Below are 27022 nucleotides of genomic sequence, written 5' to 3'. Positions count from 1 at the left end.
CAATTTCATCTCTTGCTTCCCATAGAATCCTTGGATATATCCCGTCAGGCCCGGGGGACTTGTCTATCCTCAAGTTTTTCAAAATGCCCAACACATCTTCCTTCCTAACAAGTATTTCCTTGAGCTTACCAATCTGTTTCACACTGTCCTCTCCAACAATATCGCCCCTCTCATTTGTAAATACAGAAGAAAAGTACTCGTTCAAGACCTCTCCTATCTCTTCAGACTCAATACACAATCTCCCGCTACTGTCCTTGATCGGACCTACCCTCGCTCTAGTCATTCTCATATTTCTCACATATGTGTAAAAGGCCTTGGGGTTTTCCTTGATCCTACCCGCCAAAGATTGTTCATGCCCTCTCTTAGCTCTCTTAATCCCTTTCTTCAGTTCCCTCCTGGCTATCTTGTATCCCTCCAATGCCCTGTCTGAACCTTGTTTCCTCAGCCTTACATCAGTCACCTTTTTCCTCTTAACAAGACATTCAACCTCTCTTGTCAACCATGGTTCCCTCACTCGACCATCTCTTCCCTGCCTGACAGGGACATACATATCAAGGACACGTAGCACCTGTTCCTTGAACAAGTTCCACATTTCATTTGTGTCCTTCCCTGCCAGCCTATGTTCCCAACTTATGCACTTCAATTCTTGTCTGACAACATCGTATTTACCCTTCCCCCAATTGTAAACCTTGCCCTGTTGCACGTACCTATCCCTCTCCATTACTAAAGTGAAAGTCACAGAATTGTGGTCACTATCTCCAAAATGCTCCCCCACTAACAAATCTATCACTTGCCCTGGTTCATTACCCAGTACTAAATCCAATATTGCCCCTCCTCTGGTCGGACAATCTACATACTGTGTTAGAAAAGCTTCCTGGACACACTGCACAAACACCACCCCATCCAAACTATTTGATCTAAAGAGTTTCCACTCAATATTTGGGAAGTTAAAGTCGCCCATGACTACTACCCTATGACTTCTGCACCTTTCCAAAATCTGTTTCCCAATCTGTTCCTCCACATCTCTGCTACTATTGGGGGGCCTATAGAAAACTCCTAACAAGGTGACTGCTCCTTTCCTATTTCTGACTTCAACCCATACTACCTCAATAGGGTGATACTCCTCGATCTGCCTTTCTGCAGCTGTTATACTATCTCTAATTAATAATGCCACTGCCTTCTGACAGTGCAGCGCTCCCTCAGTACTGACCCTCTGACAGTGCCGCACTCCCTCAGTACTGACCCTCTGACAGTGCGGGACTCCCTCAGTACTGACCCTCTGACAGTGCAGCTCTCCCTCAGTACTGACCCACTGACAGTGCAGCTCTCCCTCAGTACTGATGCCCTGATAGTGCAGCGCTCCCTCAGTACTGACCCTCTGACAGTGCGGCACTCCCTCAGTATTGACCCTCTGACAGTGCAGCGCTCCCTCAGTACTGACCCTCTGACAGTGCCGCACTCCCTCAGTACTGACCCTCTGACAATGCAGCACTCCCTCAGTACTGACCCTCTGACAGTGCGGCACTCCCTCAGTACTGACCCTCTGACAATGCAGCACTCCCTCAGTACTGACCCTCTGACAGTGCGGCACTCCCTCAGTACTGACCCTCTGACAATGCAGCACTCCCTCAGTACTGACCCTCTGACAGTGCGGCACTCCCTCAGTACTGACCCTCTGACAGTGCAGCACTCCCTCAGTACTGACCCTCTGACAGTGAAGCACTCCCTATGTACTGACCCTCTGACAGTGCAGCGCTCCCTCAGTACTGACCCTCTGACAGTGCAGCACAACCTCAGTACTGGCCCTCTGACAGTGCAGCACTCCCTCAGTACTGACCCTCTGTCAGTGCAGCACTCTCTCAGTACTGAACCTTTGACAGTGCAGCACTCCCTCAGTACTGACCCTCTGACAGTGCAGCACTCCCTCAGTACTGACCCTTAGACAGTGCAGCACTCCCTCAGTACTGACCCTCTGACAGTGCAGCACTCCCTCAGTACTGACCCCCTGACAGTGCAGCTCTCCCTCAGTACTGACCCTCTGACAGTGCGGCACTCCCTCAGTACTGACCCTCTGACAGTGCGGCACTCCCTCAGTACTGACCCTCTGACAGTGCGGCACTCCCTCAGTACTGACCCTCTGACAGTGCGGCACTCCCTCAGTCCTGACCCTCTGACAGTGCTGCACTCCCTCAGTACTGACCCTCTGACAGTGCAGCACTCCCTCATTACTGACCCTCTGACAGTGCGGCACTCCCTCAGCATTGACCCTCTGACAGTGCGGCACTCCCTCAGTACTGACCCTCTGACAGTGCAGCACTCCCTCAGTACTGGCCCTCTGACAGTGCAGCACTCCCTCAGTACTGACCCTCTGACAGTGCAGCTCACCCTCAGTACTGACCCTCTGACAGTGCGGCACTCCCTCAGTACTGACCCTCTGACAGTGCGGCACTCCCTCAGTATTGACCCTCTGACAGTGCGGCACTCCCTCAGTACTGACCCTCTGACAGTGCAGCACTCCCTCAGTACTGACCCTCTGACAGTGCGGCACTCCCGCAGTACTGACCCTCTGACAGATATCGTATTTCATGGTTGGGTCATGAAAGGTTTCGTTGATGGACTATTTATTTTCAAGTTCGTTTTCAAATCCTATGTTGTTGATTCATTCCTGGGACATGCTCTTTGCCTCGATGTTTCGCAATGATTACCCATCCCGAAATGCCCCTCGAGATGGGGAGGGTGGGGTTGAGCTGCTCTCCTGAATTCCAGTTCGTGGCGTGCTGAAGCACTTCAGAGAGGGGGCGCTCCCATTTCCCCTCTTCCCGTCAGTGCTCGATTTGAGTGTCAGGGTAGAGGTTATGCTTAGGGTCAGGGGGCCAAGGTGAGCAGTCAGGATCATGGGTAGGCTCAGGATGCTGGTCCTGTCGGAGGTTCGAAGGTCGGTCAGGCCTACATGAGGGAGGGAGTAGGCCCGGTCGAGCGTCCGGGTCGGTGTGTGGACGTTGCTGTCAGGGATTGGGGGGGGTTTGTAACTGGGGACCTTAACCGTGACCGCTGCTGGGGTTACTTGCCCGTGAGGCTGTGAGCGGCCTTCTGTGGCAGGGCAAGCCGGGCAAATTAGGCTTCGTCTCACTGAGGGCTTACCTTCAAGATCAGCCATGGCAGTAAGCAACGTTGTGACGTCCGCAAGCCAGGCAAGCTGAAGACAATAAATGTGCTTCTTCCCAGTCACCAGATGTTGCCAAGGAAGTCTGAAGCCTGCGTCTGTTCACCTGGAATGACAGAAGCGCACCAATTGACCACAAGGCCTCAATTTATCTTTTCTCACTGCCACATGACCTCAGCACTCTGTTTTCTTCATGAAGATGAGGCCTTGACCTCCCATTCAATGTCAACACAAGGCCTTTTACTACCTTTCCTTATAAACAGAAGGCTTTGGCCTACCTTTCGTTGTGGACACAAGGCCTTCCTCACCACCACCAGGACTCAGCCTGCCTACTGCCACAAGCCTATCATTCTACCACAAGGCTTTGGCCTACCTTCCTCACGAACACCAGGCCTTGACCCACTTGACCACGAGGGCTCACCTACCTTTCCCACTTCCATGAACCCTCGGCCTACTCTTCCTCCTTCACAGAAGGCCTCAGCCTTTCTTTCCTCCCGACAACAAAGCCCCGCCCCCAATTCCTCATCAGTGGAAGGTCTAGCTCAGCTTCCCTCCCTCATTGACGTGAGGGCCTCAGCCTCCCCTTTCTCACTGACAGAAGGCCTCGCATCCTGCCTTTGCTCACCAACACGAGGCATCAGCCGAACGTCCTCACTACCACACATGGCTTTCCTCACAACTACAAAGCTTGGCTGACCCTAACCCCCCGACAGGAGGCATGGGCCCACCTTTCCTGAGGGCCGAGTCTTCAGCCACATTTCTTCTCCATCTGACCACTGTTAGGAACGATTTGGGACTTCAAATTTAAGTTATATATTTAGTTATATATATTTACTGGTTGAGAAAGGTGGAAAAAGCTTTCATAAGAACATAAGAACTAGGAGCAGGAGTAGGCCATCTGGCCCCTCGAGCCTGCTCCACCATTCAATGAGATCATGGCTGATCTTTTGTGGACTCAGCTCCACTTTCCGGCCCGAACACCATAACCCTTAATCCCTTTATTCTTCAAAAAACTATCTTTATCTTAAAAACATTTAATGAAGGAGCCTCTACTGCTTCACTGGGCAAGGAATTCCATAGATTCACAACCCTTTGGGTGAAGAAGTTCCTCCTAAACTCAGTCCTAAATCTACTTCCCCTTATTTTGAGGCTATGCCCCCTAGTTCTGTTTTCACCTGCCAATGGAAACAACCTGCCCGCATCTATCCTATCTATCCCCTTCATAATTTTATATGTTTCTATAAGATCCCCCCTCATCCTTCTAAATTCCAACGAGTACAGTCCCAGTCTACACAACCTCTCCTCGTAATCCAACCCCTTCAGCTCTGGGATTAACCTAGTGAATCTCCTCTGCACACCCTCCAGTGCCAGTACGTCCTTTCTCCAGTAAGGAGACCAAAACATTTAGTTTTGTGAGTTGGTTGTGGGAGGTCTGGGATGGGAGTGTTACTCCGATCAAAAAGGTTAGGTTTTGGGGGGATTTGTTAGGAAACATGCCTTTTCAATGAGGTTTTAACAGCTCTTGAAGTAAAGGGACGAGTTACCCAGGATCCAGTGGTTCAATGCTTTGTGGAGGGTGGTGCGGGGGGGGGCAGGAACACACAAAGCAGAATAAAATGTGCTGTTGCCGGGCGACAGGGGTCGAGTGATACACGAGGAAGACACCGAGAAGGACATGGGAGGAGCTCAGGCAGTGTGTGCGTGCGTCAGGGAAGGGGAGGCCGCAGCCCGAAGCTCGCCCACAAGAAATACGGCGAGGCTTCTGGGGGGATGGAGCTTGGGAAACCCATGGATGCTCCGCTTTGCGGGCAGCGCGCTCCACGCCCACGGATTTCAAACAGTTTGCGACTGAGCCTGCCTTGGTGTTGAGATAGTGGTAAATCTTCACTGGGCTTTTTCGTTTTTGGAGGAAATTGCAACTGGTCTGATTAGTACGTTTGCAGACGACACAAAGGTTGGTGGAATTGCGGATAGCGATGAGGACTGTCGGAGGATACAGCAGGATTTAGATCGTTTGGAGACTTGGGCGGAGAGACGGCAGATGGAGTTTAATATGGACAAATGTGAGGTAATGCATTTTGGAAGTTCTAATGCAGGTAGGGAATATACAGTGAATGGTAGAACCCTCAAGAGTATTGACAGTCAGAGAGATCTCGGTGTACAGGTCCACAGATCACTGAAAGGGGCAACACAGGTGGAGAAGGTAGTCAAGAAGGCATAAGGCATGCTTGCCTTCATTGGCCAGGGCATCGAATATAAGAGTTGGCAAGTCTTGTTGCAGCTGTATAGAACCTTAGTTAGGCCACACTTGGATTATAGTGTTCAATTCTGGTCGCCACACTACCAGAAGGGTGTGGAGGCTTTAGAGAGGGTGCAGAAGAGATTTACCAGAATGTTGCCTGGTTTGGAGGGCATTAGCTGTGAGGAGCGGTTGAATAAACTCGGTTTGTTCTCACTGGAACGACGGAGGTTGAGGGGCGACCTGATAGAGGTCTACAAAATTATGAGGGGCATAGACAGAGTGGATAGTCAGAGGCTTTTCCCCAGGGTAGAGGGGTCAATTACTAGGGGGCATCGGTTTAAGGTGAGAGGGGCAAGGTTTAGAGTAGATGTACGAGGCAGGTTTTTTTACACAGAGGGTAGTGGGTGCCTGGAACTCGCTGCCGGAGGAGGTGGTGGGAGCAGGGACGATAGTGACATTTAAGGGGCATCTTGACAAATACATGAATAGGATGGGAATAGAGGGATACAGTTGCTCGTTTTAGCCTTAGTTTAATTGCTCTTGTTCTATCACCTTTGCTCACGAGTCGCCAGGTATCTTTCTGATACCACCACGTGGTTCAAGTCCGAGTAATGATTAATAATCCAACACACCGCTTAGTAAGAGTTAAATCAACGCTCATTTATTATATACAGCAATCAATACTTATACATTAATTCTACTTCTAAACTACTTCCTACAACTAACAGGCCAATACTTAACTTTGGAAATGGCCCACCAGGTCAGGGAAACGAATGGCCTTTCGAATGGGTTCTGAGCCTGCGGGATTCAAAAGCTGGTACAGGTCGATAGTCAGGAGTGTCTATCTGGTAGCGATCGTTGGAGTAAAACTTACGTTCTCTTGCAGAAGGGTCTCGAAGGGTGTGGAGAGGAGAAGAAGGGTCGATTTGAACTTGGCCCCTATTCTTATAGTCCCCAGGGGCTTCTCGCCTCTCGGGGCGGACCTCGTACCTGGTTCCAAGTGATTGGACTTGGTCCCAATCACTTGGTTCGATATGCTCCAATGCTGGAGCGATTCCTTGATCGAGGGGTGGTCGTTTACCTTTCTTTGTGTCAGCTCCTGCTGGCGCCGAAAGGTCTGGGTCGGCTTTGTGTTGCTAATTTGTAGCAATTGTTCCCGGGGATGGCTGCTTAAAATGCAGATGGCTGGGTTGTTGTGATGTTGATGGCTGCAGGTATCGGTCTGGGCTGACTCCCCCAGAGGCGAATACACTGTTTTACCTGCAGCTGTCCGTTTGAGTCCTGTTGGCTGATTTTCCCATCAGCCTCTTCCGTTCGCCATTTTAAATCGGGGTTTGGCCATTCTAATCGGGAGTCAGCCATTTTAAGTGGCTACAAGCCCTCCTTGTGATCCGAAAGCGAAGCGTGAAGGTTCACATCATTATTGTCACTTTCCATTCCCTGACCGGGGGGGGGGCGGGGGGGGGAGCACCTCCTACATGGCCTCTGCACTGACCATAGCTATGCACCAAAATTTTTAACTAACAATTCTAAGGGCGCTATGTCGGACAGGGACATGCATTACAAAATAACAAACTTGGAGCCTCTAATTTATCCTTAATATACTACCCTCACTAAACATTCCATTATCCTACCTTCCTCAATCATACAACAAAAATACAGCATTTCATATAATCTTTCCTGGCTTGACAGTCAAGCTCAGGATCACTTCATTTTTTTTTTTGCTCATGAAAAAGTTTTGCACATTTCTTTATTTACAACAACAACAATAAACGCAGGTGAATGCACTTTATTGTTTTATTATAGATCGCGGGGGTCAGGGGTCTGGTCGTAACCGAATATAGGGGATCGGATCCGATATACCGGGGTTCGAGCGCGGTACGCTCTCCTCCATTTACGGAGGCGCATAGTCTGCACGACACAGCAGAGTATCGCCAACGCTAACAGTGCTTCGATCACATAGGACAGGGAGTACCAGGTTATGAACCTGGCACACCAGGAGGATGCAGTGTCGCTGGTGACTGGGCTTTGGGTACTGCGGGGCAGTGAAACATTAACGGCAGGGAGGTTTGAAGTCATGGGGTTCGCGTTCACGAGCAACCAAATGTCCGAAAGCGAAATGTTGAGCACGATGAAGGAGGTCCTCCTGGCTGTCCTCTTTCCTTCTCTTTCTTCTCTTCTCTTTATTTTCTCCGGTCCTGGAGCTTCTGGAGTTCTGTAGAAACAAGCATCGTATCTGTAACTATCTTTGTTTAATATCCGGTATGCTAGTGCGTCTTTCCTTTGGGGCCAATTATTCCCTTATAATTGGTCACTATGTGTGACTCCCTCATTTTTTTTTTCAAAAACAAATTTTTAGGACACGGCACACTTCCCAGTGACGGACCAGTGCTGATTTACCATCCAAATGTTCCAGGATGTAAATAGCAGATGGCATCAACATAAAGGTCGCCTAAACAAATAAAAACTTTTTGAAATGAAAAATGTCAAATGAGGTGCGTATGGGCCGCGACGGGTAAGATTTGGATGGAGTCCCCGGGTAGGACGGCTACCAATGCCGTATCTCCGAGCGTGTTTGACCAACGGGGGGGGTCCCCAGGCAGGGCGGGTCTCACGCCGTTTCTCCACTGCCTGAGCAACCGCCAAGAACGGGCAAAAATGTAGTCATCGTGGTGGGGCTGCCGTAGTGGTTCTATCCCTTGAACCAGAAGAGCAGTTACGATCGGGCGTCTGATACCCGAACAACTATCAGCTGAAAAGCTAGTTCCGCTGAACAAGCGGCTGGAAAACTTCTCCTGTCGGACAAACATTAAACAAACGTACGAACAGCATAAAACATCCTGCAGGTTCCATCAGGAAGGACAACACTTTCCCCAAGCGTTTCCGTTAAACATCATCTGGACACCTCAGTTCTCGGTTGCGAACAGGGTCGCAAAGGGGTTGGCGGTTTGGGAGTCAGACCCAAGGTCGTCATCTTCTCCCGGGTGCCAAACTCTGGAGTGGATTAGGGCTGAAAGGGCTGCTTGGTGTGAGTTGGGGTCGCTCTCGTCGTTGCGGACGAGTCTGTAGGAGTTGTCGCGGTGCCAATGAGTTGTGTCGAGTTGTGTGGGTTCAAAGTCGGGGCCGTCCGTGTGGTTCGGTGGTCGGTGGTGGGGTTTATTTAGAAAAGTGATCAGGAAGGGATCTCTTGGATCGTAGTCGGAGTCGCTGAGTGTGGGTCCGGTTGCATGGGGATAGTAGGGAGGCCATCGTCCGAGTCACAGTCGCTGTCTCTGCTGCTGCAGTCTGTGGGCGTTCCGGGGCGGAGTGTAGATTTCGGGGGTGGAGTCGAGGTCGAGTCCGTGGCTGGGCTGGACGTGGTGGGGGTTGGTAGGGTTACGTTGGCTGTGGGCGGGGTGTGGTCTGCTGCGTCAAGCATGATGTGGTGGGCGTGGTTAGACTGTGCTCCATAAACCTTCAGCTGGTTTATATGAAACCATTCGGGTACTTTATTTTGTAAACGGATGGGCTTACTTTATCCGCAATGGAATACGGACCTGAGTATTTTGGAGACAGGAATGTGCTGGGGTTATATACAGACAGCATCACTTGCTGTCCGATATCGTACTCAGTCGCATGCACTGTCTTGTCGAAACAAGCCTTGCTCTGTTTCTTTTTGGTGCCCAATTTAACTGCGGCTGCTAACTGAGCCGTTTGTACATTACCAACTAATTGCTCCACGGCTTTCTCGTGGGTGAGGGCCGTTACTTCGGGGCTGGTCAGGTCTAAACCTAACAAGTATTCTGTCCCTTTCATGGGGCGTCCGGTCATGAGGGTGTGTGGGGTGTAACCTGTGGAGGTGGAAACAGTGTTACGCAGAAACAACAGCGCAAAGGGGAGGACTGAGTCCCAAGTGGTGTTCTGCTGGACCATTTTTCTGAGGGTGGATTTTAGGGTCCGATTCGTGCGCTCCACGATACCACTCGACTGGGGGTGGTACGCAATGTGGAATTTTTGGGTGATGCCAAATATCGTGAGGACGTTCTGCGTGACCCGTCCCGTAAAGTGAGAACCGTGGTCCGATTCAATACTGCGGGGTGTCCCCATCTTGTAAAGATGTGGTGGGTTAGGATCTTGGCTGTGGTTTTCGCGGTGTTGGTGCGGGCTGGAAATGCTTCCACCCACTTTGTAAAAGTGTCTATGACCACCAGAACATATTTATAGCCATTCCTGCAAGGGGGCAATGGACCTATAAAATCAATCTGGAGGTTAGTCCAGGGGCCGTTAACGGGTCGGGTGTGGCTGAGTTGGGCCTTTTTGGCATATTTGTCGGGGTTCTGCGCGCAGATAAGGCAATTCTCAATGTAATGGGATACATCTTCCTTTAGATTTGGCCACCAACAAAGCTGTTTGAGGTGGGCTGTAGTGGGATCGATTCCCTGATGTCCATGACCATCATGGAATAAACAAATCAATTGGTTCCTGTCCTGCTCAGGAACTACATAAAGGGTGTCCTTTAACATCGCACCGTCATGTGTGGTCAGTGTATTTCTGAACCTCTCGTAGGAGGCTGGAAACTTCCCTTTCACAATCTCAGTGAGAGCGCTATCCTGCTTCTGGGCCTCTAATAGATCCTCTATTCTAGTCTGTGTGACCTGAACTGCACTCACTGGCGCACTCACTGGCGTGCTTTCGGGGGGTTTCCAAAAATACCCATGCCTGGAACCTGTCTTAGCCAGTGCGTCGGCTTTTACATCCCCAGGGGGGGAGGAACGATGGTGGCTGCGGACTTTGATGATGCCAAAAGTCCTGTTCTGTGCTCTCTCTAAAATATGGCGGAGTAATGGAGCTGAGGGGAGGGGTTTCCCGTCCGCGGAAACAAATCCTCTTGCTTCCCACAGGGGCAGAAATTCCGTGAGGCTGTTACAGACATAGAGGCTGTCCGAGTATATGTCTGCTGGGCTGGGGAAGGAATCTGGGTGCTCTACTATGTACGCGATGGCCGCGAGCTCTGCTGCCTGCGGCCTAAGTGCCCGGGGAGTTTTAATGCTATTTCCTCGAGGGCACGTCCTCAACATAAATCCCGCAACCTGTTATGCGCTTCCCATCCAAGACTGTGGAAGATCCATCCACATAGATCTTAATGGGTTCACACGTGTCCGTGTGCGGGGGGCTCTGAGATGAATTTCCTATCTTTCTGGGGGGTGTTTTTGCTATAAAGGGGCCTGTGTTGTGGTGTGGAGAGATAATCTCACATTCATGGGGGGTTCCGGGGTACTGTAAATTGTCTGCTAAGTAGGTGTGTGTCTTTGTCCGTTTCACAGTGATGTCCCGTCCCTGCAAGAGAAGGGTCCATCTAGCTGCGCGTATTTGGCTGACGGTACCGTCCTTGAGTCGTCCGTCCAGTAAAAGTTGGGTGGGGGTGTGTTCGGTCAGAATGGTGATGGGGTTCAGTCCGGTAATGTATGAAAAGTACTGGACTGCCCAGAAAACTGCGAGCAGGTTCCTCTCACAGGCTGAAAATCCCTGCTCCACAGCATCTAAAAGTCGGGAGGCGTAAGCTACGGGTCTTAACTAGTCGTGCCGTTCCTGGAGGAGCACGGCCGAAAGGGTGCAGTCTGTGGTCGCTACCTCTATGGCGTAAGGGGAAAGCGGGTCTGGAACTTGTAGTGCCTGTTTTAGTGATTCCACAGCATCCGTCTGCTGCGGAAGCCATTCCCAGGGGTCTCCTTTCTTTAGGAAGTCGGAGAGGGGCGCTGCCTTGCTGGCGAAACCGTCAATGTGGTTTTGGCAGTAGCCAACCAGTCCTTAAAAACGACCGGAGGGCTGCAACGTTCTGGGGAAGGGGCAATTTAGCGATCGAGTCAATCCTTTTATGCTCGATCTCGCGTTTACCTTGCGTGATAATTGTTCCCAAATATACCACTTTTTCTTCCAAAATCTGGGCCTTTTGGGGGTTGACTTTACAACCAATGGAATGTAAGAGTTCCAGGAGTTCGGACAGAAGCTCAATGTGCTCTTCCTTGGTGTCTGTCTGCAGTAGTAGGTCGTCTACGTACTGGACCAGACATTCGGGGCGAGCGAATTTTGCTAGTCCATTTGCCAGCAGTCGGTGGAAAATGGAGGGGGAGTTGTGGAATCCTTGTGGCAGGCATGTCCACGTGTACTGCTGCACTCTGAAAGTGAAGGCAAATTTATGCTGGCACGCCTTTGCCAATGGAATGGACCAGAATCCGTTACTGATGTCCAAAACCGTGAAGTAGCGGGAATTGAGTCCCTGCTGGAGCAAGGTCTCGGGACTTGTTGCTACTGTGGGGGCTGCTGCGGGGGTGACTTTGTTGAGTTCCCGGTAATCGATGGTCAGTCCCCATGATCCATCGGGCTTTCTCACTGGCCAAATCGGGGCATTATTAGTGGAGGCTACTGATCTCAGTACGCCCTGCTCTAATAAGCTCTCTATAACTTTTAGGATTTCTCCTTCTGCCTCTAGGGGAAACCCGTACTGTTTTGGGGGTCTAGGGTCCGGTCCTGTGACTTGTACGGAGCCAGTCATCCGTCCACAGTCGTGTTTGTGGGTCGCGAATGCTGCCCTGTTCTTTTGCAGGACTGCCCTAACCCGCTTGTCCGTGCTAAGCGTGGTCGGGTTGAACCAAAACTCGCCCACTGCGCTAATTTTGTTCATGTAGTCCCCTATGGTGAGCGTTGCGGGGGCTCTAGCGGATTTCGCCATCTTCCAGACACACTGGTTGACTGGATCGAAGGATAGGTGGTGGGAATTCATGAAATCAATCCCCAGGATGTGTTCTGCTGTGTGGGGCAGGGCTACTAAAACTATGGGGTGCTTGGTGGTGATGTTGCCGATTTGAATGGATACGGGCTGTGATGTGTCCCTGCTGCGAGTGGCCTGTAAAGCCGCTGAGGGTGATTGTGGCTGTAGTGGGCCACGTGTCCTTTTGAAAAAGGGTGGAGGAATTTATGGTGGTGCAGGACCCTCCTGTGTCCCAGAGAAACTCGATAGGCTGTCCCCGAATCTTCGCTGCGACTACGGGTCGTCCTGACCTATCCCAAAGGGTATTGCAGACCCAACTGGGGGAGCCCGTACACCGTCAGCCTGTTTCGGTCAAGTCCGTCTGATCCGAACGGGCGCTAACGCTATGGATGGGCTCTGTCTTTTTCTTACTCAGAGTGCCTGTCTGTTGGGCTCTGTGTGGCTTTTTGGGGCCATTGCTCTCTTTCGCAAAATGTCCCAACTGTCCGCAGCTGTAACATTCTTGTGATTTGGGTGGGGGTGTTCTTTCCCTCATTTACCCAGGCGGGGGTGTGAGGTGTGGCTTTTACTGCCTGCATGTCTGCGGCGGCTTGCTTTTCCTCGGTGGTTTTAGCGGTGGGTTTATTCTGGACAGACTGCTCCCAAACGCGGGACAATCTTTTCACCACCCACTTCTCGTTCTGGGCCTCTTCTGAGGGATCATAACTATGACAGGTATTCTGCCCTGCCTCTGTGGCATGGGAGATAAGGGTGCGGGTCCGTTTGGCCATATTGTCTGGGGACAAATGGGCACGGTCTACGTCGCCGAAAACGGCTTCGAAGTGAATCCACAGGCGTCCTGCAAACGCTGTGGGGTGCTCAGACTTCTTCTGCCTACACTTATTTAGGCCATCTACGGGGTCACCCCGGTTATACCCGATCGCATCCAGGATCACGGTATGCATTTCTGCAAGGGTGCCTCCGCCTACATTCTGTGGGTCGGGAAGGGCTGCTGCTATCGATGGATCCAAACTTAGAACCATGAGCTTTACATGCTCTCTCTCATCCAGGCCGTACATGGTCGCCTGATGTTTGACGGTGGCAAAGAAATGGTGGGGGTCTGCGGCGGGGAGGAACGGTGTGATCTTCTCGCACGCGTCCTGTAATTGGGTCACTGTCAGGGGGGTGGAATATAGGAATTCCGCTTCGTCCAATGTGGCTGTGCGGTGAGTTGTTACAGGGTTCATTGGAACCTGAACTACCTGCTGTGTGGGGGGTGGGGGTGCTTTTTTCCTTTGGGGCTTTCCCTGCGCCCATGTTCCCTGAACATATCTCTGCGCTGTCTCCTGCAATTCTTCCCAATCAGGGCCGTCTTCCTGGTCTAACTTTTCCCCAAAGGTTTCCTGAAATCCTTTCTGGACAGAAAGCAGTGATTGCAGGTCTGCAATCTGCTTCCGGCACTTTGCATGGTCTATGGTGCTCTGTCTTTGTTCTGTGGTGGCAGCATGGAGCGCTCTCAAGGCTGCCTTGAGATCACTACATTGTTTCTGTAGCATCTCCACCTGCTTCTCTGTCTCTTTCTTTACCAGGACTGCACGCTGCGTGTCCTGATGGGCCTTTTCATACTGGGGTTGGAAACTGCTTAAATGCGCCAGACAAGACTGGTGACCCCGTTTGGCGTCAGCCACCTCTTCATCCTTTGCTGCCAATTTCCTCCTTCTCTTTCTCAACCTCGCATACATCAACTTTACTCATACGATGTATGCCCTCTACTTCTTTGCGGAGCATCTTGACGACCTCCTCTGTGCCTCGCAATTGTGCCAGACAGGACACGATTGCCATCGGCTTGCGAGCTTTCGCTAAGCTCTTTTTGTGGATCTCGCTCAGGTTCTCCCACCAAGTATGCCCATTACTTCTGGGACCTGATTCCTCATTATCGCAGAAATCATTCCACAGGGGCCATCCTATGCCCTTGAGATATTTCCGGATTTCCTCCTCCCAAATGGGACTCTGTCCCACTCTACTGCTGCTGGTCGCTGCGACCGCAAATTCCTCGGGGTTCATGAGGCGCTGCATTGCCTGCATGGCCATCTTTCCTATCCGCTTGCTTCGATTAGATTTGGAACAGGGGGCTAAGGTGGTGTCGTAGATGCGGGTACGGCTTGCGCTAATTTCCGAAAATACAGACTTCCGAGTTTTGACGCAACAAAAATCTATCAGTTTTACCTTATAGCCCTGTTAGTTACGCATGCATACACACACTTCCGAATTATGACTATTAATCAGAACTGCTTGAACACTTGTGGTTTTCTGTTTCCAATTGGATTCTAATTCAAAATTTCTTGGGTCCTCCCGGAGTGGTTTTCCACTTCTAGATCGGGTCCCACCAGAGTCGCCAAAATGTTGCTCGTTTTAGCCTTAGTTTATTTGCTCTAATTCTGTCACCTTTGCTCACGAGTCGCCAGGTATCTTTCTGATACCGCCACGTGGTTCAAGTCCGAGTAATGATTAATAATCCAACACACCGCTTAGTAAGAGTTAAATCAACGCTCATTTATTATATACAGCAATCAATACTTATACATTAATTCTACCTCTAAGCTACTTCCTACAACTAACAGGCCAATACTTAACTTTGGAAATGGCCCACCAGGTCAGGGAAACGAATGGCCTTTCGAATGGGTTCTGAGCCTGCGGGATTCAAAAGCTGGTACAAGTCGATAGTCAGGAGCGCCTATCTGGTAGCGATCGCTGGAGTAAAACTTACATTCTCTTGCAGAAGGGTCTCGAAGGGTGTGGAGAGGAGAAGAAGGGTCGATTTGAACTTGGCCCCTATTCTTATAGTCCCCAGGGGCTTCCTGCCTCTCGGGGCGGACCTCGTACCTGGTTCCAAGTGATTGGACTTGGTCCCAATCACTTGGTTCGATATGCTCCAATACTGGAGCGATTCCTTGATCGAGGGGTGGTCGTTTACCTCTCTTTGTGTCAGCTCCTGCTGGCGCCGAAAGGTCTGGGTCGACTTTGTGTGTCTATTTTGTAGCAATTGTTCCCGGGGATGGCTGCTTAAAATGCAGATGGCTGGGTTGTTGTGATGTTGATGGCTGCAGGTATCGGTCTGGGCTGACTCCCCCAGAGGCGAGTACACTGTTTTACCTGCAGCTGTCCGTTTGAGTCCTGTTGGCTGATTTTCCCATCAGCCTCTTCCGTTCGCCATTTTAAATCGGGGTTTGGCCATTCTAATCGGGAGTCAGCCATTTTACGTGGCTACAATACGGACCCAGGAAGTGTAGAAGATTTTAGTTTAGACGGGCAGCATGGTCGTCACGGGCTTGGAGGGCCGAAGGGCCTGTTCCTGTGCTGTACTTTTCTTTGTTCTTTTTATTGTTCCTTTGTGTGTCGCAGGGAAAAAAGGAATGGCCTCGAGTTTGAATCATTTTCTGGTTCCCTGAAGATATTTCCTGACCTTGTAGCCTGGTGAAATATCTTTCCTGCTTTCAGGAATTCTACAGGTTATAAGTACACCAGAGACTCCACTGCAACAGATTTCAGTTAACTGACATCCACTGTATCCAAAAACGAAACAAAGTTAGGGTCTATCGAACCAGGTTTCACTCTGGGATCTGACTTGTCCAATCATTGGCTGGGATCGAAAAACGATTGTCATGTGAGAGTACCTTTAAGAAATGGGTGTTTAAGAAATGTACCTTTAAGAAATGGGTGTTCATCAGTGATGTCAGAGAGGGGGTGGAGCTGGGCTGTCTGTCAGCTTTTTACTTTCGTTTTAGGCTGTTTGCTGCAGGGTGTGTTTTAGTTTCGTTTTCAGAGCTGGATAGCTGCAGTCACAGCCAGAAGGTGTATGAATCTCTCGCTGTAATCTAAAGATTGTAAATCGATCCTTTGGTGATTTAAAACTAATAACTGCTCTCAGTAGTGACTTTAACCTGATGTGCTTCTGTTTAAAGGTTTTGTTTAAGTCTTATGGATGTTAAAAGGACAGCTTAATGATTACTTAGTGTTGTATTAATTGGGGGTTGTATTTGAATTAATGGTTGCTAAGATTTTCACTGTATGTTTTAAAAAGGTCAATTTGAGTTCATAGAATAAACATTGTTTTGTTTAAAAAAAATACTTTTCCATTTCTGCTGTCCCACACCTGTAGAGTGGGCCGTGTGCTCCTCATACCGCAATCCATTAAAAGTTGTGGGTCAGGTGAACTCCATGATACACTTTGGGGTTCTCTAAACCCTGGCCCATAACAAATTGGGGGCTCGTCCGGGATAAAAGTCTATCTATTGGATTGGCTTAGTGAACTTAAAGACAGTGAGGGGTGAACATATTGTGGGTGCTTTTCAGGTGTGGTGTGGTGTGGTTTAAATAGGGAGTGTGTTGTGGACAATGGCTCTTTCAGAGGCTCTGAAGTTTTTGGGGGTGGAGACGGTCACACGCAGTACTTTACGGACAGAGACTAAAAGCAGACTGTTAGATTTGGCAAAAACATTTCAGTTAACATTACCTGACAAAATGCGAAAAGCCGAGGTAATTATGGCAGTGGCTAAGCATTTAAAGTTGCCTGAGATACAGTTTGACTCATTGGAAATGGCAAAAATTCAGTTACAAATTAAACAAATGGAACATGAGAAAGAATTAAAGCAGCTTGAATACGAAAGAGAGGAAAAAGAAAGAGAGAGAGTGGAAAGAGAAAGAGATGGAGAGGAAAAAGAAAAGGAGAGAGAAGAAAGGAGAAAAGAAAGAATAGCCCGAGCAGAATAAAAAGAAAGAGAAAGGTACAGATCAGGCAAAAAGATAAAGAGAGAGAGTTTAAACTTCATAAAATGGCCATGAAACATGACAGTCAGTTAAAATTGGCAGACGTAAAGGGAAACGTACAGTTAGATGATAGTGATGAGGATAGTGAGAAAGAGCGTCATAGTCGAAGGATTGGTGGAGATCTATTTAAATATGTCCAAGCATTGCCAAGTTTTGACGAGAAGGAGGTAGAAGCCTTTTTCATTTCATTTGAGAAGGTAGCTAAACAAATGAAATGGCCACAGGACATGTGGGTATTACTGATTCAAACAAAGCTGGTAGGTAGGGCTAGTGATGTGTTTGCATCACTACCGGAGGAGGTATCTGTAACGTATGAGGAGGTGAAGAAATCTATCTTAGGTGCATATGAACAAGTGACTGAAGCCTACAGGCAAAGGTTTAGAAAATTAAGGAAAGAATTTGGTCAAACATACATGGAGTTTGAAAGGCTCAAACAGTAATTTTGATAGGTGGATAAGGGCTTTGAAAATAGACCAAACGTATGAAGCTCTCAGAGAAATTATAGTTTTGGAGAAGTTTAAAAATTCAATTCCTGGTGTAGTGAGAACTCACGTGGAAGAGCAGAGGGTTAAAACTGCGAGATTAGCAGCAGAAATGGCAGATGATTATGAATTAGTTCATAAATCAAAGATTGGTTTCCGACATCAGTTTCAGCCGGTGAGGGATAGAAACTGGGGACATGAGAAATACTCAAGTGGTAAAGGTAAAGGTGATCTGATGGGAGACAATAAAGAGAGTGTACCTCAGGTTAAAAAAGAAATCCAGGAGGGTGGAAAAGAAATGAAAAGTTTCAAATGTTTTCACTGTAATAAACTAGGCCATGTAAAGTCACAGTGTTGGTGGTTGAAGAAAAGCACTGGGAAGGCTGATGTGGTAAAACAGGATAAGACAGTGGGGTTTGTTAGAGTGGTTAAAGGAAAGCCCAAGTGAAGCGAAGGAGGTGCAAAAGATTGTACAGTCTGATCAAGAGGTGATTGATAAGAAGGTGCCAGATCTCTTTAAAGAATTTACTTGTGTGGGTAAAGTTTACTCATGTGTATCAGGAGTATGTAAAGAAGTCACAACTTTAAGAGATACGGGAGCTAGTCAATCTTTAATGGAAAGGTATGAGTTATGTAGTTTGGGAAGAATGTTGCCAGAAAATGTGGCGATATGTGGAATTCAGGGTGAGAGGAGTAGTGTTCCATTATATAAGGTAAGGTTGGAAAGTCCAGTGAAGAGTGGTGAAGTGGTAGTAGGAGTAATAGATAAACTATCTTGTCCAGGAATACAGTTTATCTGGGGTAATGATATAGCTGGATCGCAGGTGGGAGTGATGCCTACTGTGGTTGATAAGCCAGTGGAAAATCAGTCAACTGAAGTGTTGAAGGACAAATATCCTGGGATTTTTCTGGATTGTGTAGTAACAAGGTCACAAAGTCACAGGTTAAGACAAGAGGAGAAATCAAAGAGTGAAGATGAAGTTGAAGTGCAATTAGAAACGATTTTTGATCAGATGGTTGAAAATGAACAAGAACAGGTGGAGGATGAGGCGGATATTTTTAGTTCAGGAAAATTGGCGGAGTTACAAAAGAAAGATGTAGAAATAAAACGGATGTATCAGAAAGCATATACAGAAGAGGAATCTGAGAGTATACCCGAGTGTTATTACCGTAAAAGTGATGTCTTGATGAGAAAATGGAGACCTGTACATATGCAGGCGGATGAAAAGTGGGAAGAGGTTCATCAAGTAGTATTGCTGGTAGGGTATAGAAAGGTGTTGCAAGTTGCACATGAGGTACCAGTGGGAGGTCATTTGGGAATAAGGAAAACTCAAGCTAAAATCCAGAAACATTTTTATTGGCCTGGACTACATAAAGATGTAATTATATTTTGTCGATCATGTCACACATGTCAAGTGATAGGGAAATCTCAAGCAGTGATAAAACCAGCGCCCTTAATACCCATTCCAGCATTTGAGGAACTTTTTACAAAGGTCCTGATCGATTGTGTAGGACCGCTTCCTAAAACAAAAAGTGGGAATCAATATCTTATGACTATAATGGATGTATCAATTGGATGTGATTATAATGGACCCTCTGACAGTGCAGCGCTCCCTCAGTACTGACCCTCTGACAGTGCGACACTCTCTCAGTACTAACACTCTGACAGTGCAGCGCTCCCTCAGTACTGACCCTCTGACAGTGCAGCACTCCCTCAGTACTGACCCTCTGACAGTGCAGCACTCCCTCAGTACTGACCCTCTGACAGTGCAGCACTCCCTCAGTACTGACCATCTGACAGTGCGGCACTCCCTCAGTACTGAACAACTGACAGTGCAGCGCTCCCTCAGTACTGACCCTCTGACAGTGCAGCACTCCCTCAGTACTGACCCTCTGGCAGTGCGGCACTCCCTCAGTACTGACCCTCTGACAGTGCAGCACTCCCTCAGTACTGACCCTCTGACAGTGCGGCACTCCCTCAGTACTGACCCTCTGACAGTGCGGCACTCCCTCAGTACTGACCCTCTGACAGTGCAGCACTCCCTCAGTACTGACCCTCTGACAGTGCAGCACTCCCTCAGTACTGACCCTCTGACAGTGCGGCACTCCCTCAGTACTGACCCTCTGACAGTGCAGCACGCCCTCAGTACTGACCCTCTGACAGTGCAACACTCCCTCAGTACTGACCCTCTGACAGTGCAGCACTCCCTCAGTACAGACCCTCTGACAGTGCGGCACTCCCTCAGTACTGACCCTCTGACAGTGCGGCACTCCCTCAGTACTGACCCTCTGACAGTGCCGCAATCCCTCAGTACTGACCCTCTGACAGTGCGGCACTCCCTCAGTACTGACCCTCTGGCAGTGCGGCACTCCCTCAGTACTGACCCTCTGACAGTGCAGCACTCCCTCAGTACTGACCCTCTGACAGTGCAGCACGCCCTCAGTACTGACCCTCTGACAGTGCAACACTCCCTCAGTACTGACCCTCTGACAGTGCAGCACTCCCTCAGTACTGACCCTCTGACAGTGCGGCACTCCCTCAGTACTGACCCTCAGACAGTGCGGCACTCCCTCAGTACTGACCCTCTGACAGTGCAGCACTCCCTCAGTACTGACCCTCTGACAGCGCAGCACTCCCTCAGTACTGACCCTCTGACAGTGCAGCACTCCCTCAGTACTGACCCTCTGACAGTGCTGCACTCCCTCAGTACTGACCCTCTGACAGTGCGGCACTCCCTCAGTACTGACCCTCTGACAGTGCAGCAGTCCCTCAGTACTCACCCTCTGACAGTGCAGGACTCTCTCAGTACTGACCCTCTGACAGAGCGGCACTCCCTCAGTACTGACCCTCTGACAGAGCGGCACTCCCTCAGTACTGACCCTCTGACAGTGCTGCAATCCCTCAGTACTGACCCTCTGACAGTGCAGCACTCCCTCAGTACTGACCCTCTGACAGTGCAGCACTCCCTCATTACTGACCCTCTGACAGTGCGGCACTCCCTCAGTACTGACCCTCTGACAGTGCAGCACTCCCTCAGTACTGACCCTCTGACAGTGCGGCACTCCCTCAGTACTGACCCTCTGACAGTGCAGCACTCCCTCAGCACTGATCCTCTGACAGTGCAGCACTCCCTCAGTACTGACCCTCTGACAGTGCAGCACTCCCTCAGTACTGACCCTCTGACAGTGCAGCACTCCCTCAGTACTGACCCTCTGACAGTGCAGCACTCCCTCAGTACTGACCCTCTGACAGTGCAGCACTCCCTCAGTACTGACCCTCTGACAGTGCCGCAATCCCTCAGTAGACAGAGGGAGAATTCAGAATGTCCAATTCACCTAACAGCACGTCTTTCGGGACTTGTGGGAGGAAACCGGAGCCCCCGGAGGAAACCCACGCAGACACGGGGAGAACGTGCAGACTCCGCACAGACAGTTGCCCAGCGGGGAATCGAACCCGGGACCCTGGAGCTGTGAAGGTACTGTGCCCCTGTGCCGGAGTCTTGCTCCAGCAGTTAAGGCCTTTGGTGAGACCACATCTAGAGTAAGGTGTCCAGATTTGGTCTCCGGACTTGGGAAAGTATATACTTGGCCTGAAGCGGTTCGAAGGCGATTTACTTTGATGATTCCTGGGGGTGACCTCAGGCGGGAATGCTGGGCGGAATGATGATTCAGAAGATTGAGACCTGAGCTGAGGGGGTGGGGGCGGGGGGGTGGGGGGGGTCCTCGACAGGGTGGATTCTGAGAGGATGTTTCCCCCTCGTGGGGGGGAGGGGCGAACGGAGAACGAGGGGGGGGGGGGGGGGGCACAGTTTATAAATAAAGGGGTCTCCCGTTGAAGAGGGGGACGAGGAGGAATTTCCTCTCTCGGAGGCTCGTTAGTCTGTGGGAATCTCTCGCTCCGAGAGCGGCGGAGGCTGCGGCCCACCCGATATAGTCAAGGCCCGAGTCAGGCCCTGTGTCGGTCGGCGAGGGGGTCGAGGGTGACGGGGGGGGTCGAGGGTGACGGGGGGGGGCCGAGGGTGACGGGGGGGGGGGGTGGGAGCAGGCAGCAAAGTGGAGCTGAGGCCACATCAGATCAGCCAGGATCTTAGTGAATGACGAAGTACGTTCAAGGGGTCGAACGCTCACTGCTGAGGGAGCGCCGCACTGTCAGAGGGTCAGTACTGAGGGAGGGCCGCACTGTCAGAGGGTCAGTGCTGAGGGAGCGCCGCACTGTCAGAGGGTCAGTACTGAGGGAGCGCCGCACTGTCAGAGGGTCAGTACTGAGGGAGTGCTGCACTGTCAGTGGGTCAGTACTGAGGGAGTGCCGCACTGTCAGAGGGTCAGTACTGAGGGAGCGCCGCACTGTCAGAGGGTCAGTACTGAGGGAGTGCTGCACTGTCAGAGGGTCAGTACTGAGGGAGTGCTGCACTGTCAGAGGGTCAGTACTGAGGGGGTGCTGCACTGTCAGAGGGTCAGTACTGAGGGAGTGCCGCACTGTCAGAGGGTCAGTACTGAGGGAGTGCTGCACTGTCAGGGGGTCGGTACTGAGGGAGGGTCGCACAGTCAGAGGGTCAGTACTGAGGGAGTGCTGCACTGTCAGAGGGTCAGTACTGAGGGGGTGCTGCACTGTCAGAGGGTCAGTACTGAGGGAGTGCCGCACTGTCAGAGGGTCAGTACTGAGGGAGTGCTGCACTGTCAGAGGGTCAGTACTGAGGGAGTGCTGCACTGTCAGAGGGTCAGTACTGAGGGAGTGCTGCACTGTCAGAGGGTCAGTACTGAGGGGGTGCTGCACTGTCAGAGGGTCAGTACTGAGGGAGTGCCGCACTGTCAGAGGGTCAGTACTGAGGGAGCGCCGCACTGTCAGAGGGTCAGTGCTGAGGGAGCGCCGCACTGTCAGAGGGTCAGTACTGAGGGAGTGCGGCACTGTCAGAGGGTCAGTACTGAGGGAGCGCCGCACTGTCAGAGGGTCAGTGCTGAGGGAGCGCCGCACTGTCAGAGGGTCAGTACTGAGGGAGCGCCGCACTGTCAGAGGGTCAGTATTGAAGGAGTGCTGCACTGTCAGAGGGTCAGTACTGAGGGAGTGCTGCACTGTCAGAGGGTCAGTACTGAGGGAGTGCGGCACTGTCAGAGGGTCAGTACTGAGGGATCGCTGCACTGTCAGAGGGTCAGTATTGAGGGTGTGCTGCACTGTCAGAGGGTCAGTACTGAAGGAGTGCTGCACTGTCAGAGGGTCAGTACTGAGGGAGTGCTGCACTGTCAGCGGGTCGGTACTGAGGGAGGATCGCACAGTCAGAGGGTGAGTACTGAGTGAGTGCCGCACTGTCAGAGGGTCAGTACTGAGGGAGTGCTGCACTGTCAGATGGTCAGTACTGAGGGAGTGCTGCACTGTCAGAGGGTCAGTACTGAGTGAGTGCCGCATTGTCAGAGGGTCAGTACTGAGCGAGTGCTGCACTGTCAGAGAGTCAGTACTGAGAGAGTGCTGCGCTGTCAGAGGGTCAGTACCGAGGGAGTGCTGCACTGTCAGAGGGTCAGTACTGAGGGAGTGCTGCACTGACAGAGGGTCAGTACTGAGGGAGTGCCGCACTGTCAGAGGGTCAGTACTGAAGGAGTGCTGCACAGTCAGAGGGTCAGTACTGAGGGAGTGCTGCACTGTCAGAGGGTCAGTACTGAGGGAGTGCTGCACTGTCAGAGGGTCAGTACTGAGGGAGTGCCGCACTGTCAGAGGGTCAGTACTGAGGGAGTGCTGCACAGTCAGAGGGTCAGTACTGAGGGAGTGCTGCACTGTCAGAGGGTCAGTACTAAGGGTTTGCTGCACTGTCAGAGGGTCAGTACTGAGGGAGAGCTGCACTGTCAGAGGGTCAGTACTGAGGGAGTGCCGCACTGTCAGAGGGTCAGCACTGAGGGAGTGCTGCACTGTCGGAGGGTCAGTACTGAGGGAGTGCTGCACTTTCAGGGGGTCAATACTGAGGGAGTGCTGCAGTGTCAGATGGTCAGTAGTGAGGGAGTGCCGCACTGTCAGAGGGTCAGTACTGAGGGAGTGATGCACTGTCAGAGGGTCAGTACGGAGGGAGTGCTGCACTGTCAGAGGGTCAGTACTGAGGGAGAGCCGCACTGTCAGAGGGTCAGTACTGAGGGAATGTTGCACTGTCAGAGGGTCAGTACTGAGGGAGTGCCGCACTGTCAGAGGGTCAGTACTGAGGGAGTGCCGCACTGTCAGAGGGTCAGTATGAGGGAGTGCCGCACTGTCAGAGGGTCAGTACTGAGGGAGTGCTGCACTGTCAGAGGGTCAGTATGAGGGAGTGCCGCACTGTCAGAGGGTCAGTACTGAGGGAGTGCCGCACTTTCAGAGGGGCTGTTAATTGTACGAGACTTACATCGAGAACCATATCTGCCTTTTTCTGCGTTGTTGAAACCCCCTTGCTGTGATTTGTAGCTGTAGATTCTGTTTATTTGCTGTAACCTGTTCTGATACATGCTTGTAATAAAATACATTTAAAAATAAAAAAAGTTAAGCTGTAGATTCCTCGGGCGCAATATGAATCTCAGGAGCAGGAGGATTGATGCCGAGACTGCCTGATGTGGGCCAGCATCGTGTTGGCTGGTTTGTGGGTGATCGCAGCATCGGAATAGTCGGTCGCGTTCGCTCCCTCACAAAGAGCCCGTGATGCCCGACCGCTGGGGAAACGGGACGTTTCTTAAACCCAGGGAGATGAGGACGTACCTGCGCCCTCGGAATGGGGGTCCTCCCGCAGCGTCTGCTGATGGTGCCTGGCGCTGGTTGCTGGCTGGGCGTGCGAGCGTTTCTCTCGCCTCGCTGCCTGTCGGAGAGAGGTGGTTCTCCCTACGTGCCGGCCTGTCCCTCCTTCACAGCTAACTAATGCTGCGTGAGGTTTCAGATCCTCTCGGTATCAAACCCTCGTCACGCCGAGCCCTCCCCAACACCCCCCTCCCCGGGACGACTGCCAAAATCCTCCTCCACCCAACGCATCCCGAGCTGGAATGTACTCCAGTTACATCAACTATCTTGATGTCGTGTCCAAGAATCCGCTCTCCTCACCTCTCGAGAAGGACACGCTTGCCCGAGAGCGAGTGCAACAAGAGAGGATCTAACCCCCGGCCCTTGACATTCAAAGGCATTCCCATCGCTGAATCCCCCACAATCCACATCCTGGGGGTTACCATTGATCACAAACTGAACTGGACCCAGCCACATTAATACTGCCATATTTCTACAGCGAGCCGGTGGGGGTTGGGGTCACCACCTCGGCCGGCCGACCCCTCCCCAAGCACCCAGTGGCACCCCAACACTATTCAGGACTGCCAAGCAACGCATTCATTCCCTCAGTACTGACCCACACTTATCCCTATTTCCCTCCTGCCCCCCCCACCAAAGATCATCCTCTCCCCTCCCACCTCCTCCTCCCCCTCGCGTGTCCCAGGTCATTATCAGTCTCTCCATCAAAACCACTCCATATCACCCACCCACGCCAGCGAAGGGGGAACAACTTGGCTGTTCACCTGGTCTGCACCAGTCGTAATCATGTGCACGCCCCTCTCGAATTCCACCCCCGCCGATCTCAGTCCCCCCCCCCCCCCAAGGAGGAAAACGCCACCTTCTCCACCCAAACCCAATCGATAAAATCCCCCTGGCTCCGTTCTGGTAAATCTCCTCCGCGACCCTCTCGAGGGCGCTCGCACCATCCCGAAAGTGGCCCAGAACGTGACCTAATGCTCCGGTCGGGGGGGGGGGGGGGGGCTCCAACTCGGGTTTGGTCGCGGTTCAGAGCGTTCACGTCCGGTTCTGAAGCCCGCGTTCCCCTATTGCTGCGCTAACCTCGTTCTGAAGACGTCTCGTCACCGACTGAGGCCCCCCCCCACCGCCCCCCTCCCCCCGCAGTCTCCTGCACCCCTGATCCCTCCTTCCCTGCACTCTCCCAGTGCAGACTCACAGAGGAACATATTAAAATCGGAATTAGGAGCAGATGTCGGCCGTTCGGCCCTTCGATCCTGCTCCGCCATTCGATCAGATCATGGCTGATCTCTTCCTGGTCGCAAACCCACCTCCCCACCTGTTCCCTGTACCCCTTTGGTCCGTTTTTTAAATCAGAAATATATCCATCTCCTTCTTGAACCCATTGAATGACTCAGACTCCACCGCACGCTGGGGCAGCGAGTTCCACAAATTCACCCCCCCCCCCCCCCTCCGAGAAGTAGTTCCTCCTCGTCTCAGTCCCAAATCGACCGCCTCTCAATCTGTTTCCGTGACCTGCCGTCCTAGATTGGCCCACAAGGGGGAGCGTTTGGCCTACGTTTACTTTGTCAATCCCCCTGGGTGTTTTATCAATCAGACACCGCGGGCCGCACGGTAGCACAGTGGTTAGCACAGTTGCAGCGCCAGGGTCCCGGGTTCGATTCCCGGCCCTGGGTCACTGTCTGTGCGGAGTCTGCACATCCTCCCCGTGTGTGAGTGGGTTTCCTCCGGGTTCTCCGGTTTCCTCCCACAGTCCAAGGATGTGCAGGTTAGGTGGATTGGCCGTGATAAATTGCCCTTAGTGTCCAAAATTGCCCTTAGTGTTGGGTGGGGTTACTGGGTTGCAGGGATAGGGTGGAGGTGTGGGCGTGAGTGGGGTGCTCTTTCCAAGGTGCCGGTGCGGACTCGATGGGCCGAATGGCCTCCTTCTGCACTGTAAATTCTATGAAAACCCACACACCGCTAGTCACCCAAGGCCGGGGGGGGGGGGGTTCAGGAGGGTCAGCCGCCATCCCGAGTGCTGCAGGCTGAGCGTTGGTGGGGCGGGAGGGGAAAGAGGGGGGGGGGGAAATGGCACAGGGCGAGAGGTAGGTGGAGGAGAGCAGGCACAGTTGGAGAGAAATGTTCATAAGGCGGCAGCTACCCCGCGATTAACCGGGACATGTAAACAAAATATTTTTTTATTCCTGTCTCGCCCAATGTGCAGAGTGGACGGGGCAGGCCTTCACCCATCTCCTTGCTGGCTCCCAAAAAAACAATTCAAATTGATTCTAATTTGTGGTTCCCACGCCTCGCAGGAGCAGCGACACCAGCTCCACTCTGTCAAGGACAGCCCGAGCACCCGATTGGCGGCTCGATCTGAGCCAAAAGGGGCACAGGGTGCAGAAATAACAAGCAGACCGGTGTAGATCTGCCGCCGATCGGTTGGTTCGGGCTGCCCTTGACAGAGTGGAGCTGGTGTCGCTGCTCCTGCGAGGCGTGGGAACCACAAATTAGGATCAATTTGAGTTGGTTTTTGGGAGCCAGCAAGGAGATGGGTGAAGGCCTGCCCCGTCCACTCTGCACATTGCCCGGCCTCAGCTGCAGTGTCGCAACCCACCTCTGGGAGGACGGGGACGACGACGACATCGTTGGAGAGAGCGCGGAAAGGATTGGCGAAAACGGTTCCAGGGAAGAGAGGGGGCCCAGTAACGGGGTCGGATTGGAGAGGCTGGGACTGCTCTACTGGAGCGGAAAACGGGCGAGAGGGGGTTTGATCGGGGGTTTTCAAAGCCGCGGGGCGCGCTGGACAGAGTCGATGGTTAGAGGGAGGCCGATAAATGAACCCAGGGCGACTCGAGGGGGAACA

General features: G+C 51.6%; 1 protein-coding gene across 1 annotated transcript in view; it reads right to left on the bottom strand.

Moving 5' to 3' along the window:
• LOC140411282 (NACHT, LRR and PYD domains-containing protein 3-like) overlaps positions 1-24259 on the bottom strand; it is a 120543-nt gene extending 96284 nt beyond the window's left edge. Inside the window, exons 1-2 of the mRNA XM_072500403.1 lie at positions 24145-24259; positions 3142-3269 (exon numbers count right to left, since the gene is read on the bottom strand). Of these exons, the coding sequence (XP_072356504.1) occupies positions 3142-3157 (16 nt within the window). The 5' untranslated portion in view covers positions 3158-3269; positions 24145-24259. The remainder of the gene's footprint in view (positions 1-3141; positions 3270-24144) is intronic.
• Positions 24260-27022: the final 2763 nt, after the last annotated feature.

The sequence above is a fragment of the Scyliorhinus torazame genome, chromosome 4, assembly GCF_047496885.1.
Source record: "Scyliorhinus torazame isolate Kashiwa2021f chromosome 4, sScyTor2.1, whole genome shotgun sequence".
NCBI lineage: Eukaryota > Metazoa > Chordata > Chondrichthyes > Carcharhiniformes > Scyliorhinidae > Scyliorhinus > Scyliorhinus torazame.
This window is presented reverse-complemented; position numbering and strand designations above follow the sequence as displayed.